This window comes from Vidua macroura, chromosome 3 (assembly GCF_024509145.1).
Source record: "Vidua macroura isolate BioBank_ID:100142 chromosome 3, ASM2450914v1, whole genome shotgun sequence".
In the NCBI taxonomy this organism is placed as follows: domain Eukaryota; kingdom Metazoa; phylum Chordata; class Aves; order Passeriformes; family Viduidae; genus Vidua; species Vidua macroura.
Window position 1 is genome coordinate 31,771,646 of NC_071573.1, and position 20,741 is coordinate 31,792,386.

The 20,741-nt window shown below is 41.3% G+C and overlaps 1 protein-coding gene and 1 long non-coding RNA gene across 3 annotated transcripts in view; one reads left to right on the forward strand and one right to left on the reverse strand.

Annotated features, from left to right (window-relative positions):
• The window catches only part of TMEM63A (transmembrane protein 63A), a 30,438-nt gene extending 21,082 nt beyond the window's left edge, over positions 1 to 9,356 (reverse strand). The window contains exons 1-7 of one of the 2 annotated variants that reach the window (XM_053974162.1): positions 9,295 to 9,356; positions 8,077 to 8,414; positions 7,166 to 7,362; positions 5,172 to 5,251; positions 3,646 to 3,709; positions 2,441 to 2,478; positions 1,147 to 1,289 (exon numbers count right to left, since the gene is read on the reverse strand). In XM_053974162.1, the coding sequence (XP_053830137.1) occupies positions 1,147 to 1,289; positions 2,441 to 2,478; positions 3,646 to 3,709; positions 5,172 to 5,251; positions 7,166 to 7,351 (511 nt within the window). In that variant the 5' untranslated portion in view covers positions 7,352 to 7,362; positions 8,077 to 8,414; positions 9,295 to 9,356. Of the gene's footprint in view, positions 1 to 1,146; positions 1,290 to 2,440; positions 2,479 to 3,645; positions 3,710 to 5,171; positions 5,252 to 7,165; positions 7,363 to 8,076; positions 8,415 to 9,226; positions 9,245 to 9,294 lie in introns of those variants that run through there. The other variant, XM_053974161.1, reaches the window with a different exon arrangement.
• A 49-nt stretch (positions 9,357 to 9,405) lies between these two features.
• LOC128805282 (uncharacterized) lies at positions 9,406 to 19,381 on the forward strand. The gene is made up of 4 exons (XR_008436364.1): positions 9,406 to 9,697; positions 14,534 to 14,679; positions 16,321 to 16,372; positions 17,783 to 19,381. It is a non-coding gene; the product is annotated as an uncharacterized LOC128805282 (long non-coding RNA).
• Positions 19,382 to 20,741: the final 1,360 nt, after the last annotated feature.

A 20,741-nucleotide genomic window follows, 5' to 3' on the forward strand; every position in this document is an offset into this window, starting at 1 on the left:
AAGACCAAATTAACTGGTTTGTTTACGAGAAAGAGGAAAAAGCAGATAAAAAATGTTTATAATTCTCCAGCAGCTACAAGGATTTTGTAAAGAGGAAAAGAATAATCTATTATCTCCAGTGACAGATAAAAAAATTATTTTAAATTAATTGAAGCAAAAGAGATTCAGACTGGATACTAGAAAGACTTCTCAGCTGTGAAGATGTTTTCCATTGACAATCACCAGTAAAAACCATAACGACGAACACCACTGAAGAGGGCATGGGTAAAGTTAATCCTGCCTTGAGCCTTTTTAAGCCTTGTCATCTAAGTCTGCAGGAGGTCTGCAATTTTGTTTCTGACAACTGTTTAAAGAGGCCCCCTACAATCACACAAATTTCACATCAGACTGAGGGGGTGTGTTGGGTTTGTACAGCCAGGTATAGGTAACAGGGGGCTTGAGGGGTGGATTCTGTGAGAAGCTGCCAGAAGCTTTCCCCATGTCCAAAAGAGCCAATTCCAGCCAGCTCCAGGACAGACCCACTGCTGGCCAAGGCCAAGCCGATTAGGAATGATAGTAACATCTCCATGATAACATATTTCAGAAGGAGAAAAAAAGTTATTGTACATAACTAACTGCGACAGAGAAGAGCAGAGTGAGAATGTGTGAGAAGAATAACTCTGCAGACACCAAGGTCAGTGCAGAAGGAAGGGCAGGTGGTGCTTCAGGCACCAGAGCTGACATTCCGCTGCAGCCCATGGTGGAGAACTGTGGGGATGTAGAGATCCACCTGCAGCCCATGGAGAAGACCCACACTGGAGAACGTGGATGCCTGAGAGGAGGCTGTAATCCTGTGGGAGGCCTGTGCTGGAGGAGGGTCCTGGCAGAGATCTGTAGACCCACGGAGAGAGAAGCCCATGCTGAAGTAGGTTTCCTGGTGGGACTTGTGACCCTGTGGGGGACCCATGCTGTGCATGAAGAGTGTAGAAGAGTGACTTATGGTGCAGTAGTTTGTGAAGATAGCATCCAGCCAGAGTCAACTCACTACAGTGGTTAAAACACCACCTTATAAACCTTACCAAAATAAAATTTTAAAAAATCTAAAGAGTTTTTACTGTTATATAAAATAAAAATTTGTTCTAAGAATACAAAAAAATAAATTCTTACCAAGCAGATCACCTGACAGATTGACAGGCAATATCACACACACAGACAAAATGCTGATGGCAATCAGCAAGCAGATGATGTGACGCTGGAAGGCAAGGTAATGGATGGCATCTTCACCACACCTCTCGTGAATCTCATCATCACTGCATCAGACAGAAAAGCACATTGTCAGATTACTTAGTCTTCTTGGGAGGGGTTTATGAACACACATTAAATTCTCAGTCTACTCAGTGACATCCCCATTCCCATCAGTCTTATTGGCTCTCAAAATGGCTGTGTTCTTTCACGTGTAAATTTAGGTTCCAAAAGTGTAATTTACTTGTGCAATACTACTATATACAAAACTTAACACTAGGGAATTTAAGATTGAAACAATAATCTGAAAGGCAAATATGAGTCCAAATTCTTTTGTACTAGAAGAAGACAAAGTCTCTTGCTGTGACCTCCTGCTTTATGCCAGTCACAAGCCTAGCTCTCCAAATTTAAGATTAATGACAGTATTCACTCATCTCCATAAAGGCTCCCTGTGAGGCAAATTACAACAGAACCACCTTGCTCTTATGACACCCAGCTAACAGGAAATATAAAAGGCTTTGGAATGAACTCTCACCACCTCTCCACTGTCAGCAGATTAGATCATTAGATCTAGGAGAATTTGAAAAAGGAAGGAACTGAACTAGCAAAAATGGAGGACAGGCTTAACCCCCACCCCTTTCACATTTCAGTGTATCCAAGCTAGAAATTGATTTTTAAAGCCATGATCTACTAAGCCCCAAGAGACATAAAAAACACACATCACATGTCTAACATTCCGTTTCTGGGAAACACTGGGATGGACTTCCCCTAGTTAGGCAATTCCAGCCCCAACTAAACCACCAGTTCTCCACAGAAACCCTTGCAGGGAAATCCCTCTGCCTGCCTGGGGCCCTACTGGCTTCAAACAGGGGAACACCCACGAGGTACTCTTTGAAGAGTAAAATCCTAGAGTATAATTATTAGCTCTGAATCCATATAAATGCTATAGATTCACTCAGATTCATACACTGTCCCAAGATGAGGAAGTCCCTGGGCTGCTAGCAGGACAACTGTATCCTGAAAAAGTATTCCCATAAGTTGACCTCGTTTTCACTTCCTTTTTTCAACCAACCAGAGGCACCTATATCAGTGCTTGTATTAAAACTCTATCTACTCAAATGAGAAAATAACCCCCAAAATTTTGGAATGAAAACCACCTTTCTAAATTAAAAAAGATCAAAGCAAACCACAGCTCACTATTTCTGTTTCCTATACTTACTGCATCCGAAAAGCAGCAGTAATCCAAGAACAAAACCCCTATAAATTAAAAAAAAAAAAAGTTTTAGGAGCTGACATACAAAAAATAGAGTCTAATCATCCAATTAAGACAAGTCTTTCTATTAAGACAAACTCTTAGCTAAAAAAACTGGTAGCTTATTGCTCTGAAATACAAGGGTCTAACACAAGTTAATCAGTAAAATGCTTGTTAAAAATACTGCTGTGATTACATTAAAAGAAAGGCTTCTTATACAGGTTTACAAATCCCCCAATGAAACTGGATAGCAGAATTCACATCTCACTGAGCATCCCACTACAGTTCAAAAAAACCCTTCTCTCTCAAAAGGGCGCTTTCAAGTGAACATTATCCACCTAAATAGACACATGTTACTCAACAGCTAAAGTTGCTTTAGGGTTTTAAAAAGATTAAGTAAAGTACACAAATAGGAGAGCAATCCTGATCAAACAATAGTATGCTTTTGATGCTCATGCAAATAATTAATTGCAAGGCTAGATATTAAGTTGATGCATGTATATATAAAATGTTGAAAACTTAGGATGCCACCACTAGACAACTCTTGCATGACTCATTCTGAAGTTGCAACACAAAATTATAGAGGTGTACCAATTCCACAAATTCAGAAAAACCATGGAGGGAGACAGTTAAAAGTTTGGCCAAAATATTACCCTCCACTCCAAACCAATTTGATTATTAAGAGTGCATAACACTATTATTAGCCTCACACTTGCATCCAGTTTGCTCAACACTGTGAGTAAAACAATGTACTGTAAAGAGCAACTAGGTATTATTTGCAATGTGAGCACAGTATAGCTTTTTGAACTGTTATCCCAATACAAATTATCTACTAGGTTTTTTTGGGTTTTTTTTTTTTTCAGTCTCCCCTCCCCCTTGGAAACACAAACATATAGTCCCCTCTCTAATTTAAAAAAAAAAAAAAAAAAAAAAAACCAAAAAAACAACCAGACTTTGAAATAATGACACAAGACACTGGTTTTATGACATGGCAATAGTTTGTTAGGAAACAGAGATTATGCATGGTTCTATAAAAACACAGTTAACAATGCATTATTAATTTTTGCATGGAAATGAACTTCCAGCTTAATGATGGTTCATTGAACAATATGGAATGGCAAATTACAGCAGATTCCATTCAGAAAGTATTATCAGAACTCTAGAATACTTACCTTATCATATTCAAGATCTTCAGGTATTGATGATGATGTTGACAACCGGTTATATCTTGATTCACTAAAACACATTAAATGATGCTTTTAAGTATCATTAACAACAGATGATGGATCTCTATGGAATTATTTCAACAATTCTGACTAAGGGATGTAGTACAAACACACTTTTTCACTTATGAAAGCTGTGGTTTTCACCCTGTAGCACATGCCTGACTACAGTAACTTGTGTGTGTCTCATGTTGAACAGAGAGGACATGAGAGCTCCCAACATAAGAGCACATAAGTGAACTTGAAAGAAAATAACATTTTATCAGGATATTAAAACCACACTGATGTAACAGAATGCAATACAGGTTTGGGAGCCTACAGATTTGCAAGCTGTCTTCCTGTTTGGATATTCCTCACTACAAGACATCACTTCTTTTTCCTCCATCGTACAGCCACTGCCCACAATTTCTCTTCACAACTAAATCCTTGCAAAGCCACCTCCTCACACAAACAATCCTGTAGCAAGGCTAGAAACATTAGAAACTCTGTAGCCCTCAAAAAGTAGCAGAGTGCCTGTTTTCAGTTTGTTGCTAAAAAGAAATGTTGCAATGGTAATTACAGGAGGACACCTGTTAGAATTGGAGTGTGTTCCTAGGTGTCTCTGTAATTTTGGCCAGCAGGCTCAGCTCTCAGTCCAGCAGGACAAAAACGCAGGCTCCTGGGTGTCTGACTGCTCCAGCCTGTTGGTCCCATGCCTCCACAGCCCAGTACCAGAGTACCTCCATGACTACTGCCTCAGCCAGCTGGATTAAAGACTTCTCAGTTATTGCCTGTTTTATTTTACATCTATCTTTCACAACTGTCCATAGATGACACCTAAAAACAGGGTTCGAGTTCTTTCCTGTTGCTCAGTTGTGAATTTACCACAACTTGATTGCACCAGGAAGAGGCTCACTGTTAAAGTTTCCCCACTGTGCACATAGACAGCTTAGATTTTAAATGTCCCAACACATCATCCTACATTAAAAAAAAAAATAAAAAGCTCATTTGAAATATTACTAAAAATCAGTGAACAATTTCAGAAACCTGCAACAGTAAGTTGTTATTTATGAACCCTTGGGAGATTTTGTGGCACAGGCTGTGCAGGGAGCTCTGGGAATACACTGGGCTTGAGCCAAGATAAACAAAATGGTTAATATCCCTCTGTACAGAAGCACACTGCAAACATCAGTGTGCAGAATGTCAGCAGACAAGCAGCCTATTTCCTTACCTCCACTTCCTTAACTCACAGCTGGAGGATGAAATCCATGGCAATGGAAACACAGGACTTATGGCTGAAACCATGGACAGTAACTCTCTGAGGGGGATGTACTTCACACAAAGCAGTGGGAGGGCATTTTTAACAAACATGTGCAAGTGATTACAAGCATATCTAATTGATATAAATGCACCTAATATAAGCCACATTCAGTGTACTTTCCTCCCCACTCCCCAAATGGTTTCAACAAGCCAGTCTGATTACATATCTTTTTTACCTTTCAACTTCTGACACCAGTGCAACACGACCATAGTCCCAGAATCTCTTTCTTATAATGGAAAACAGTAATATTAAAATCTAGAAAATAAAAAAGAAGATATTAAAGTATTTATTTTTCCCATTTCAAAATAATCATTCTTAGGTGTGTAAGAACTGACAAAAAATGCTGTCCTAGTTCCAAAATCAATTATCATATGCCAGCCAACTCAGTGATGGCCATGCTACAGACTAGCCTGTCTGAGACCAAAGCTACCTATCTCTGATCTCTGCAATGTATTTTTAATCTGCCCCTCGTATTTTCCCTTTTTGAAAGAGACAAAGAAAACAAGCAAAAAGCTTCATCACTGGGTATTTCATAGATTCATTTCTTTTTTTTTTTTTTTTTTTTTAACAAGTTGCTCTACAGAAAGCAATGAAGTAACAAGGCCTGTTTGCCATGCATATGTAGCATACACCCTCACCTTCTGGTTCCTCCTCCATCCCATACCTGTTTGGCTGGAAAGTGGTGTTAGTGATGCAACTTACTGGGATTAAATACTGACTGGCCAGCCAGGATACATGTTCAGATTATCTCTGTGTCAAGATTACACAGCTCATTTCTACATTTCACAATTAATATAACCTTCTTATGAGTGCCTTCCTCCTAATAGGGAGGATTAATTTAGATCTTCCTCCTTCATCTGGTCATTAAACTTGCTGCAAGCATGAAAGTTCTCTAGATTCTTCACAATTTTGGTTGAAATTGGCTACAGTATTCTCCAGTTATCAGGCAGGACTGCCAGATAAAAATGGGAAGACAATGAAATATATAAACCTCACTTCCTTTGGAGGCCAGCCTAGAAATAACACATCAGAAACCCATCAACAGTTACTAAAAGGATATGCAGTAAAAATGTCATGAAAATAAGAATACAGGAGTTGATACATAATTTTCAGTACTTGTTACTTGAAGAAGAGAGGAACCTTCTGCCTAACCCTGCTTGAGTGCAAAGTTCAACAGCAAGGAATTCAAAAGCAGACTCAGTGTCTTAAAATTGAGCCACAGCTTAAAAAAAAAAAAAAGGCAAACACTTCAACTAAATCTTATTCAATGCTGTGACATTGGTCACACAGAGCTGTAAATATTGTACATCCTCAGAAAATAGATTTATGGTACTACACCAAAAACATACATACATACACCAAATCAACAACAAAGAATGCCACTATACAGCTTTGAGGAATATCCTCTACATTCCTACAGAATGACCAGCTCAGACCACAGATATTTTAGGTTTCTTTACAGCAGATTTCTAGAACTCAGAAACTGTTACCTCTTTAGTCTATTTTACTACCACAGACCCTCTTCTCAGGCCAATTTGCAGGTCTGCAGCCCTGTTTCTGGTGGCTGAAGGCCACCTAGGCCAAGCTTACAAAAATAACCACAAGTTTAAGTGCAGTTTCAGGCCTGTCCTGGAGCCCCCAGATAGCAACAAATTATATTCCACCTTTTCTCAGGACTGAGCTGGTCAGTACATTATTTCATCTTCATCTACAGCTTCAGGGAATCTAATTTTAAAAAGTCGGTTTTTCAAAAGGCAATACAATATGCAAAATCTGCCATTTCACAAATGAGTTAGTAATGGGGTCCCCTTCCTGAAAACCTACCCAGTAGGTAAACCCAAATGTTTTTGCAGTTAAGATAAAACATGAAAATTTGAGCTACAACTACAAAATTCACTGACCCCAGAAAGAGGTCCTGTAAAACTGCACTCTCCCTACATCTACACATCTAACACTGTAGACCAGTGACACCACCATCCCATCTGTATGCAAACATTTATCAAGACTTGAAAAGCGCTTTGGTGTTCCCAGGATGGCCTCAACTCATTTCTTACTCTGAACATTCTCAGAAACCAAATTCCAACCCGATAAATATGAGAATTTGGAACAATCTCACTTTTGAGAAGGCCAGAAGTACTTTCAATACAAGAAATAGAAAACTGGGCTTACAAAAAAGAAGGTTACGTCAAGCAGCAGGACAGTTGGGATTCCACCAAAAGTTACTCCTTGGAGCACTGTGCTGCCCTGGGCAGTGCTGTAGCAGTAAGTCTCATTTGTTCTGTTGAAAGGTGCACTCCTGTTCCCAAAGAAGCCTAGATGAGAATGTCCAAACCCCAGAAAATAGAAAGGGTTCATTTTGTCTATCCCTTCAAAAGACAAAAAAAAAAAAAAAAAAAAAAAAGGAAAAGAAAAGGTGAAACCAACTTGTGAAAAGCTTGGTTGGTATTTGTGAGATATACTAATATTACTAATATCACAAGTATAAAAAGTGCAGGAAGATGCAACCAGAAAACTATTTTGGAAAAGAAAGTGCTGCCTTTGACAATCTCTTCCCTTCACATGAGAAATGTTTTGCAACAATTGGCAGGTTCAGCTACCAGCAATGCCCAGACAAGAATTCCAGACATCTAGTGAACCACATTCTCTACAGAGATCTGAAGATAACTGCAGAAGATCCCTCCCCCAAAAAAATTTCCCTATCATTGAATCTATAACATCTAACTACATATTCCAGCCTGGACTGTGATTCTAGGAATCACACAGGGCATTACATATTCCAATAACAGCAGTCTGAAAATTTTGTTCCTAGTTGATGAGCACGTGTGAACACACCAGCTTGTGAACTTCATATTTAAATGTCAAAACCTTGAGATCATTAACAAATTTACCACTAATTCCACAGAAAAGAACCACTACACAAATACACATGTTGCTTTCTGTTCTTGGAATATCAGGTTACCTTCCTTTTTCAAAGTAATTCAAATGAAAGGCCAGCATAGCAGTTATCTTATGTCACAAACAAGAAAGAAAAACGAGTATTTCTCAGAGAACAGACATCTACCTCATTTTAGTCAACTGACCTGACCAGATAATGTAGTACCATACAAGAATGTACGAGATTTGGCTATTGATAGAAAGTTCTTTTTATCAGTATAGGCAATTGCTCGTTTATTTTGGGGCTTTCCACTTCAAACATTTCCTTTCTTGGATCTTATTTACTTGCTGATTCCCAAGTACTGCTTCATGCAGAACACACTTCTGGCTGATAAATTGACAAAGAAACCATTGCCCGAAAAAAACTCAATCCTTCAAAAGCAAATATTCTAGGTCCTCATCACACAGATCCAGGGACACTACATTCAGGATGTTGTGCCTCTAAGAGGAATGCACGTCTCTGACGACAGCACTATTCTGGATGCTGAAAATGAAACAAACAAACAAAAATTACAAATAACTAAATATTCTCCTTTTGAACAGCGGGAAAACAGCATGGAGTACACTCCTCCCAAAACACCATCTGCTAAGTGTTGGGCAGCGCGACACGCTGAGGAAGAAATTTTGTCTCAGCTGATGTGTTTCATCACAGCGGAAAAAAAAAAAAATAGAGAGAAAGAAAAAGAAAAAAAAAAAAAAAAACCAACAACGCCCAAAAAAAGTTGTGCCGTGATTCTCTATCCTTGCTTTCCACGGACAGAAATTTAGTGCTGACGGAAAAGAACGCATTTTTGAAGAGCCTTCAGGAATCTCCAGCACAAGCCTGCACGCTAAACTCTAAGCAACACACTGGAGTTTATCAGACACTGCTTCCAAATCTCGAAAGCTGCTCTTTTTAAACAAGCCAGCTGCCAGGCAGATAAAGGGCAGGGGAAGACCTCCCACGGGTGGGGCTGCGCCGCAGGAACCCAGGGAGCCCCGGACGGGCTCCAGAAACGGGAGCGGCTCCCGTGTGGCGCTGGGAGCCCCCTGCGCTCCCGGCTCCGGCAGGGACGTGGAGCCGCGGCGGGCGGGACGGCTTCCCCAGGAGCACATTGGAAAGCGCCAGGCGCATGGAGCGGGTCCCTCCGCTCCAGAGCAGGGTGGGCTGGCTGAGCTTCCCGCGGGGAGGGGACGCTGCTCCCGGCGCTGCCCGCCCCGACCCCGCTGCGGGGGTCCCGCTGAGGAGGGGCCGCGCTCGCCTCGCCCACTCCCCTCCCCGCCGGCCCGCACGGCGCCGCTCCCGCCCTCCCTTACCTGCGCCGGGGCGGCCTCTCCTACCCCCGCCCTTCCCTCCTCTGCCTTTCCCTTCCCTGCCCCGTCACCTCACGGGCGGTCCCGGGGCCCGGCCCGGCCCCGCAGTTACGGGCGCCGGCAACAAGTCCCGGGCCCCGCGCATGCGCGCACGGCCCGCTGTCAGCGCTCCCCCACAGGCCACTCCGGCTGGGAAAGGGCCGCCCCCGCCGGGAGAGGGCCGCTCCGAACGGGACAGGGCCACTCCGGCCGGGACAGGGCCGCCCCCGCGCCTCCCTCAGGGAGCGGACCCTCAAATCACCGAGGGAAAGCTGCTGCTTCTGCCCAGCCTGGGGAGGAGAAGGTTCCGGGCAGACCTTATAGCGCCCACCAGTGTCTAAAAGCAGAACCGAGCAGAGCGTTTTATAGCACAGGAAAAAAACCGATCCTGGAGAAATGTGAGATGTGATTTCCATAGAGACTTCACCATTTCAGGTCTGGTGAAGTGGGCAAGCACGCAGGTGGAAGTGGGGCAGGCCATACACTGAGATCACAGAATCATGGAATACATGGTTTGGAAGGGACCTGAAATATCATCTATTTCCAGCCCCCACCACGGGCAGGAACACCTTCCACAAGAGCAGGTTGTTCAGAGCTCCATCCAGCCTGCTCTTGAACACTTCCGGGGATGGGACATCCGCAGCTTCCCTGGGAAACCTCTGCCAGTGCCTCACCACCCTCAGAGTGAAGAAATTTTTCCTGTTATCTAATCTAAACCTAGTCTCTTTCATTTGAATCCATTACCCCTTGTCCTATCGCTACATGCCCTTGCAAAATTCCTTCTATGCCTGTGTAGAAAGTCCCTCTCCAACCCTTGTGTAGCCCCCTTCAGGTACTGGAAGGTGCTCTAAGATCTCCCAGGAGCTTTTCTCTCCTCCAGGCTGAATAATCCCATCTCTCTCAGCCTGTCTTAAGTAGCTCTAAGATCTCCCAGGAGCTTTTCTCTCCTCCAGGCTGAATAATCCCATCTCTCTCAGCCTGTCTTAAGTAGCAGAGGTGCTCCAGCCCTTTGAGCATCTTCATGGTCTCCTCTGGACTTACTCCAACATCTTGGAGGCCCACATCTTTCTTGTTCTGGGGGCCCAGAGCCAGACTCAGCACTCCGGGTGGGGTCTCATGAGGGCAGAGTAGAGGGGAGAAACATCTTCATTAATCTGCTGGCTAAACCTCGTTTGACAGGTAGCTCTGAAATAAATTAACAAATTAATGGTAGTAGTATGAACCTTCCATGAAATATGCATAGCCCCTTGTCTCCACACACAACTCACATGTTGGGAATTGGAAAAAGCTCCAAGACCTAGGGAGTTTAGGTTAATGAGTCTATGATAGAGCTGGGATGAGACCAATTCCCAGATATCCACAAGGACATCCTATCCTTTAAGGAGTTCATTGCTTCCAGACAACAGGCCAGAAACACTGTACAGCAGGTCCCTGCTGTCCACCTCTTCTCTACCCTTTATTTTAGTGTTCCCTCACAAACATTTGATACCCAGCATTGCCAACCCTCCTCATCCTCCTGTGCCTTCATCCTTTGCCCCTGACTGGCATGACTGACCTCAATGAGCAGCAGGCATATGAGGAAGAAGAAGATTATGGTAATGATGAAAATGTGCCTGTTCAGAGGGAACCAGGGACCACTTGTTTTCAAAGGTTTGCACCCCTACCTGAAGCAGCAGTGATGTCTTAGAACAACAACCCACTCTAAAACCAATCAAAAATAATTAGGGCATTGCAAGGTTCAGTCTGATGTTACATTGATCAAAACCTTGGTTATCTGCTGACTTTTATGTTTAAAAGGAATTCCTGTCCCAGCTGCCAAGAAGCCTCTATCTGCTCCATCTGACAGTCCTGATCCTGCCTCTCCATCTTTAACTCCTTGCATTCCCATGTATTCAGACTCCATGGATTACTTAGGGTCCTGCATGCATAGCTGCTGTCCTGCTCCCTGCCACTTTATTCATCCACAATTGTTTTACTCTGCCAAATCCTTGTTTCACTTTCCAGGAGTGCCTGCTCAGTGGAGAGCAGCATCTGGCTGTACGTGTGCTATCTGCCTTCTCCCACAAGAAGGGCAAAGTCCTGGTTATCTGCAGTCACTGAGAGACATTTCAAGACAGAATTTCATCACTTACCTAGAAGATGCATTGTAGATAATCTGTGATTTTAAATTGGCTGTAACAATTATGCTAGTTAGAAAATTACATTAAAGTTCTCAGCTCAGAGTGGTTCAGATTCACTGCTGGAATAAAGAAATCTCACTGTTGTTGAAGGATGTTAGTTTTACTTTTAAACACTCCCTCTCCTCTCTAGGGCTGTGTTGGTGGGAAAGTTGTTTGGCATGAGTGTCGTAGAGTTATTGTTCCATCCTGTCTTTTCTGGAACAACTTTTCCTGTGGACAACTTATTTCAAAACAGGATTTCACAGTGGAATAATTATTACCACTTTCTTTTAAATGAAGTAGATGTACCATGTAGGTGAAATCTCAGTGTATGCTTGCAGCTCTTGCACTTCTAGGACCAAAATCTGCTTGGGTGATTTCCTAACCTGTTCATACTCTTGATTCTTGCCAGGTTTTTCAAATTTAGGAAGGCTTTGCTTTGGTTAGATTATTTTACTCTGTAGTGTAAAATAGGTAATATTCAGTAATCTCAACATTGTAGTCTTGACATTCTTCAGTGTGATGACTTTTGCCTAGCTACAAAATAATTTTTCCCTCTCTCTCTGTCACAAGAATAACATCGAGCTTTTGTTGTTTGTTTTTGTTCTTCCTCTGTCTAGACAGGCTCTTTAGCTAAGTGGTGTGATTTTGTTTATCTCTAATTTCAACAGCAGAGTCACATTTCCCTCCTCCCTACCTCTTGTAAATAGGGTTTTGTTTACCACTGTCTGTTCTTTTGGTGACAAAAGCCACATACTGTCATTAGTTCACAAACGTTTAATTATGTTGCTAGAGCAGATGGAAAACCACCCTCAAGACCTAGGGAGCAGGTCAAGAGACTCTGAAATCCTTCCATCTTTCTTTTATTTTGCATCCTCCATATCCACTTCAACAGCTCTTTAGCACCAGGTTGAACAAGTGTGCAGGGTATTTACACTTCCACGAGTAACTCTTCCCTTACTTTATTAAATGACCTTATGGCTGGAGAATTCCCTTGTCACTTTAGTTTGATTTATCACAGCAGGATGTCCCTTGATGGGTGAACTCCCAACAGGACTTCAATAGTCTCTGGAGGTGAGTAGCAGGTGGCCTGAGCTTTGCCATGCGTGGCAGCTCTCGCCGTGGTTTCTTCTCTCTGAAGAAACCCATCAGCCCAGCTTGCAGTTCCCTACTTATCTGCCTATTCAAATATACCTTAATGGATTTAATTCAGGCTTCCAGCCTGGCAGCCCTTTGCTATCTTTTAATCTTTGCCTTCATCTGGCAACCTGTTTACGAGCCTCAATACACCACAGGACGCAGTGTGGGTGTTATGGGATTTTCCTTTGAAAGGTCTGAGCATTAAAATGTTTATAATATAAACAAACAAGTAGAAAAATCTAGACAGATACATGGGTTTAAATGTCATAATACAAATCAGCAAGCAGCAACTCTTGATTTTAATTGACAATTTACCTTTATTTTCTCTCTATTCTTTTTAATTTTGGCATGCTGCTTCTCATTCATAGGTAATATGTTGTCTTTGAAATTGCCTTGCATTAAAGTTGGAATGGATTTTTATGAATCAATAGAACAGATTATTATACAACGTATTTAACCAAATATATCTAGTGATATATGATAGAAATTTGCTTTTCTTTTCTTTTACATTTTATGTCAGATAGGAAATGGTGAATGTAGCATTGGTATTGATACTTGAGCATGATTCATTTTTCTTGTCATCTTCATCAAGTTATACTTGGATGAAAACTGGAATTTTATTAAAACACACAGGAAACTTCAATCTAAAATAGCAATGCTGAAAAGTATAGGAGGGAAAAGTAGGCTTATTGCAACATACTTTGCATAAACTTGATTTATGAAGTGGTGAATCCATGAGCTTCTTCATCACTCACCTCTGGGCAGGGTGAGGTTTTAAACCTTGTTTTTTTTTGAGTAGTTGCAGGTGTGGAGAATCCCTTGCTGATATATAGGATTGTTAGGTTTATTGTTAGCCTGTCACAATGCAACTACTGTTGGTGTGACACACTTCGGTACAAAACTAGGGCAAGGTGGCCTGCAATGTGGGTGACTTCATTGTTTCCTGAATGTACACATTATGTTAATGCTTATCCCTGCATGAACCGCATGGGTATGGAACCTGAAGGGACTTAATGCATAGGTGGCACAGCATTGACTATAATTAAGGCAGCTCCCTAAGAGAGAGAGGGAGATGGAGAAACCATCTGGCACAATCTGGTTTGTCCCACTGAAGAGGAGAACAGCTGGCCATGTGAGCCATTGGATTTATTGGGCACCAGGTGTGCTTGTTGCCAGTATGAAATTTCAAACCACTCTGAGCTTGTAAAGTTTTCCCATTCCCAGGTACAGTACACATTAGTTTTCCTGAACAACTCCAGTGTCCTCAAGAGCCTCTGTGCTCCACAGTGTCCTCACTGTACACAGTGATTCCTGTTGCAGCAGTACTGAGGTGAGCCCTGGACAGAATTTAGCATCCTTGCCTCAGGTTCTGCTTTCCCTGGAGCACAAAGATAAGTGGTTGGTTGTGCAGGAGCCACAAAACGCACTAGGAGATCTTGCAGTCTAAACCATTGGTGGGTCAATTCAGCTGGGTTTGCTGCAGCCTTGAATTGAGAGTAAATTTTTATGAATCAAGCTCTGAAATCCTGGTTTTAATCCAAATAGGTCAGAAGAGGAACACTAGTTTTTCCCTTTTATTTTTTTTTCTTTCGAAACACCACTCAGTTTGACAGCTTTGAAGAAACTGCTCATGGTTGATCTGCTGTATCCATGTTCTAGCTGCAGAGAGTCCAGTGAGATTCCCAGTTTTTAGACCTAAGAATCCTTTTCCAAGGCCTTGGCACAACACTTCCTATTTTACTGGCTTGATTTCCCTTAAAATGTCAGCATCAAACATGCTGCTTGATCATTTATAAATTTATAGATTAAATAGTTTTTTAAAGGACTTCTATAATGAGCAGTATATATATATATATATATATATATATATATATATATATATATATATATATATTTTTTTTTTTTTTTTTTTTTTTTTTTTTTTTTTTTTTTGTTGGGCAAGAATTCCCCCTTCCCACTTCTGGATTTACAGATGAAAAGAATTCAGTGTCCAAACTGTGAGGATTTCAAAGAGCTGGCAAGGTCTGAGTTACAATTTCCACAGCAGCAGCGACTTGGCTCCTTTGCAGACAGAGCAGGCGAGCACAGGGGGCCACTAATGACAGCAGGATGATCCTGGTGAGCCCAAGCAGGGGGTCAGGTGCCAGGGATGCAAGGGGCGAGTGGCTGGGGTGATTTGGTGTCAGGATGCAAAGTGGCTTAAGCAGGAAGATGTGAAGAGCTGTGGCCGTGGCAAACAGCCACGACCAAGGGCAGTGAGGCCTTTTCCAGCAAGGAACCCTCTGAAGCTGGGGGAGCATGGCTTTAGTAGAGCATGACTGGAAATGGTGGGGAGCAGCAGCATCCAGCCAGTTCCAAGTGCATGACTGCTGCCTGAGGCACACCACAGGCACATGGATCCTTGCTGTGTTCTTTCTGGCAGCTCCACTTTAGGGAAGCAGAGTTGCCTAAATCTGTCAATTTCTTAGTGTCTGATTACCTGTTGGACATGTTATCACCATACTTTCTGATTTTCCCATTCTTGTCCCTCCCTGTCCACTCTTTCCTTCCTCTTTTTGTAGTACTTTATTTCCTCACCCCATTCATCCTTTCTCATATTTCCTTTCCTGTGATTATTTTACTCTCTCTAAATCACTTTTCTTTCTGCTTCATCTTTCTCCTTTCAAATGTATGCAAAGGATATATAAAGATATTTCCTCACATCTCCCAGCTGGACTGGGCATGTTTGACATTGCCTCATGAGTGGGAGTGTGGCCTAATCTGTGTAAAAAGGGAAAGTAATGTAGTCACAGCAAGCTGAGCACCTTAAACACACAGGTGATCTATGGATCAATAAAGAACTTTCTTCCCTGTAACATGGCAAGAGAGACATGGCTTGTTTTACTGAGATACTTTAAGTACAGTAATCGTTAGAGTCTATTGCTGATTAAATTTGGTTGGTAGAAGCTGTGGTGCCTTTGAAAATCAGCTTATTTATTTTGGTGTCTAAATACGGACTTGAAAATTTTGGCCAAGGCAATTTGCTCAAGGTCATAATCCTGACTCAGGGACAGAACTGGGAAGAGAGCCCAGATGTTTTCAGCTCTCCTTTCCTACTGATATTATGTGCAGTTTCAGTAAAGCAGATGTTTATATTTAGATTCACTGAAGTAGATGTTTATATATTCAGGTTATATATCAGATAATGATAGAGTGAGTGGTCAGAATTAATGTGGGAGAAGTTAAGAGCAGGTCCTGTGAAGTGGTATGGTTTCTGGAATGAGATGAATTCCAGGATGGAAGAAAGGACCTGTTACATGGGAACACCTAGGCAAACTATTCCTGCCTTCACAAAGTGGTGTACCTTTTCTTTTACACCCTGTCTGGGTCAGTTCCTGGGGCTGTACAGGCACAGCTAAGAGAACAGGTGCTGCATGCAGAGCCCTGCCATGAGCAGACCTGAGATTTAGGGCCCTAAATTGCCAACTGCCTTGGGCAACAGTGAGCCAGGGTGATTGTCATTCCTTTGCACCATAATTCCTGTGAAGATTAGAAGAGTTTCATACATCAATGTAAGAACTTGAACTTACTATTCAAATTATCATAATAAGAGCATTTCTCAGTGGACAAGAAATTGTGTTAAGGAACCAATTCCCATCCACTTAGGAAACAAGACAACTGTGTTCTGTTATTGCTGTGGTTTCTAGATCAGTTTCAAGGCAACCCAAGCAATAGTATATTTTCACATCCTTTTATGAATCACAGCATTTTCTCATTTAGGACAGCAAGTGTTCAACAGTTTACCAGCCTGGGAACACGGTGAAGGCCAGAGGTAAGCTTTCCTACCACAAGAGACTGAAAACAAATCAAACAGTGAAGCTTTCAAGGAGTTTTAAGAGCCAATTTTCCAAGTCTGCTTCACATAATGATTTTCAGATTCTTCCTACCAGATTTGCAGAAATTGAACTTCCTTGAGAACATTGTTTTCTTGTAGTCTGCCTTAGAAGTTTTCCAACAAATCTGGTCAAAATCATCAAGCATTTAAAATTAATTCTCAGGTCATCTATGTCTCTGTTCAAATTGCAGTAATTATTTCTGGTTTTGCTGTCACAGGGTAAAATATTCCTTGCTCTGTTTTAGAATCAAAGCAGAGAAAAGGGAGTAAGAACCCAAGTTTTGCTCAATGAAAAATAGGCCCTAAATTCTTTCTTGTACCTTTGAAAAATCTTCTCCACATGTATGATTTGTCAAAAGATGCTGAGTTCTGCACTGGCAACTTAGCTAAAGCTAAGAGCCATGCTGCATAGATAAAATAAATTTTAGTCACCATATCTTTAGTTATTCAGCCTGGAAAGCTGACAGATGCCAGCTTCAAATGCATAGCATTTCCTGCAGAATCACATGTCAAAGCCAAAATTGATGTTCAGAAATGCATTTGGTTGCTATGTGGAAATGTTGGCCATTCCTGGATTAATGGTTTTGAATAAGCAAATGGTAAGGTAAGAAAAGGAAAAAAGAAAAAAAACAAACAACTGAAGTTTGTGTTTCACGCTTCAAGTGACCTGACCAAGTGTGGCTAAATTCCCTTTTAAAATCAAATGACCATGATGCATCTCCCATGGTGCTGCAGTATGAATGCTAAAAGGATTAAAACCAATCAGGTCACAGAGCTTTATTTTTTGCTCTTTTAGGGGCCGTGTTATATCCGAGACCTTATACTCCTTCTTTACATAGATATGAGTGCATGGCAGGAAATTATATAATTTCCTGTGCCATGAAGTAAAATACCCTTTTCTGTTCTGTTTTGGAGTCAAATACACAAAGAACAGTCATTTTTCAGTTCTTTTCTTCTGAATTCTTTTAAATTAAATAGTAATAACATTCAAAACTGTTAGAAATCAATACCATGACAATATAAATATTTAAGTGAAAACTGCTTGAGTAGGAGCAGTCTGTTCACACACCCTCCTTTCTGAACATTGCAGCATTATTTGAAAAAAAAAAAAGAAAATTAGGGGGCTATTTTGATATTTGTTCCTGTGCAATTCTCAAAGGTAGAACAAAATACTCTAGATAGAAGGGGAATGGAATGAAGAGGATAAATAATAAATCACCATTAACAGTAACCAGCTCACTAGATTTTAAAAATGAATTAATGATTTGACATTTTTTTAACAGATCTAAAATCTTTTAAAATGCATTTAAAATAATCTACAGGCCTTTAAAACCATTCTCTGAACAGGCATCAGCACTCTGAAGACAAAGAAAAGCTTCCTGCAAAAGTTCAGTGCAATGCTAACAGCCTCTTTCTGTTTAAAAAGAATGAACATCAAGCATCAGGATGAGGGACTATAGTCTGATCCAGATCATCATTTCCAAGATGGTTTTGCACCTCTTGAAACTCCCAGCTTCCTGGAAGCCTCTCAGACATGCTCTCCCTATATGGGCCCAGCTCACCCAGAGCTCAGATAGACAGGCCTGGTGCTGTTGCTGGGCCCATTCAGAATTCTACCTCACCATCCTTTTGATCATAACCCTAGTGTGCTGTTAACATCAAGGTCAAAAGCCATGTGCAAGTAATTATTTTTGAAACTGAATACATCTAAATTCCATGGTGTAAAACCCACTGACATGCAATAGCCCCAGAATCACTTCAGCAGCAGATGTTACAGATGGAAAACAACCACATGAGTAGTTTAGCTCATTTTCCTGTTGTTGCAGGTATCTTTTTGTCAATCAGTAGATTTGCTAAGGCACTGCCCAAGCTAATTTTTAATAGCTCAGTGAGGACTAGCAGAAGCCTCTGGGCAGCTGCTCCTCACTCTTTCTGATGTACCAGATTAGAGAAGTCTAAACTATCAATTCTGTCTTGTCATCTGTGTGTGTGTATTATCACTTAATTTTGCCTTCTACAATCTCTCATTGGATTTTGTAATTTTCTGTGCAAATAACAGGCCTTTATAGAGTTTTTTTGCACTCCACTAGCAAACGACTATTTTGCACAACAGCTCATCATTTTTAGCAGAAGTTGCTTTTTAGGTCTCACTCATCTTAGCCTTTCATCTTTATTTTTGGCCTGCAGAAAAAAAATATTTTCCAGCAAAGTTAGTAATGCAAATTATTCAACTTGCATTAACACATACTTCATAATCTTTCTGCCTTTACAGCTTCTCCTGGCAATAGAAATAAATTACAGCTGCTAGATTATAGTGTTATTCTTTCTCTATCTGAGTTGGGGAAAAATTATTCATTTTCTCTCTTTCTTAGCAAAAGAGGACAGTCTGTTCAGTGAAGCAAAACTTATTAGAGCTAAAATTAACTGCAGGAAATACAATCCATAATTAAGCCAGGTTACTTAGTGCCACAGATGCAGTATGAAGAGTATTCCAACTGTATTAGCATCACAGGAAAATGGGGACATCACTCAGTTTTTGGAATGCAAATTGCCACACAAACTTGGCCCAGAATCAGTAAAGGCTATGGGACATTGAATCTGCACATTAAGGCAGAAGAAATGTACTTTTAAAAAAAGCTGATAAACGTCTACACTGTAAATACAGTTGCAAGGAAAAAGCAGCATTTTAACTAGGCCAATAAATGGGTTCTGATTAGAAATTAAGTGGTGCTCCTACAGAATTCAGCTATTTCTCAGTAATTAGGACATTCCTTAATGAAGTGGACTGTGGTGTAAAGCAAGCAATTCGGGGCTGTATGCTTATTTATCTGATTCAACTTCATTAGCTAAATGTCAGTGTTTTTGCCAGCAGCCTATGCTGCAGCCATCAGAGCGGTGACGAGTCCTGCTTCTCCGGCTGCAAACAAGGAACAGACTGGGGCAGTGGGGAGGAGGCTGCTGAAGGCATAGAAAATGCTGTATTTAAACAGTTGTGTTTGCTTTTCTGTTAAAAAAAAAAAAAAAAAAAACAAAAAAAAACCAAAAAAAACCAAAACAAACAACTTGAAGATCTCCTTTCTGCCAGAACACTGGCACTTTGCAAATGCTGCCAACACAAACCCCTGTGAGCGAGCCAGCTGACATCAGCTGACCAAGGACCTGGGGGGACTTTGGACATTTTATCCATTCCTCCTCAGACAGACAGCCTTTTGTCCTGGCCATCTGACCAAAACAAGCTCATGAGTAAAAGCAGAAGCTGCCTATGGAAGATGTGTTTATGTCAGTGCAATCAGAGATACACAGCACCAGAAGAGAAGAGCCCAATAGGATGTGATCTTTCAGATATTTCCATTGGAGATGGCCAGTTCAGTCTGGTCTGTACTGGTGATGAGGAAAACCACTCTCATGTCCTTGCCTAGATTAAATGAGCTGGACAATTTCTGTATAGCTCATCATAGTTTGGATCACAGAAGTTGCTACTGCAACTGGCTCCTGGCAGAAGAGTAAGAACTAAGGACTAAGGCTGAGGTTGCAGCATCTTTGGAATGAGATCTGTGCACTCAGAGCAACCATAATTCATCTCAGACATGGGACATGAAGTTCTATTTCCCAGAGTCAAGTTAGCCAGAGCTCACAACACAGATCTAAAGTCCCTTTTATGACTTTATACCCAGTAGAAGGAGGAAGGGAATGCATAAGAGGCAGGTAAGTCAAGTGATACCTGATTGAGCACAAAGCCTTTTGTCACAAAAATTAACAAGGCCAAATTTTTGCAACAAATCCCAACCATCAGAAAGATCAACATAACTGCATTGAGTGGTTCTGCTGTTTTCAGTCTAGCTCTGGGAGACACCCAGATGTCTTGTGTTATCAGGCCTTACCTTCTGGAAACTTTTCCATGCCAGATACTCGCAGACCAAGCTGAGGCCTTGGGGAGCAAACTCTGGGGAGCTGTACTGGCCCACAGAAGTTGCCTTTCACATCACTCAAGCAAGGGCTGTTTTAATATGGGCCCAGCTGTAATACAAAAGGGTTATGTCCATGGCAACTGAAATCTTCAAAAGTTTAATATTCAGACCCTCAATACTGCAAATACATTTCAAACATTCTTGTTTCCCAGGATAATAGCGACATAATTAGAGCAAGCCTATTACATTTTCTCTTTGATCCCACTGGATTTACTTGCCAAAAGTCATTGCATGGATGTGCACAGCAAATGTCTTACAGAAGTGCTTGTAACAAAATTAAAAGCTCAAATATAGAGATTCTCTCTCCACTAAGTACTGGCTTTTATTAAAGCTGGGAG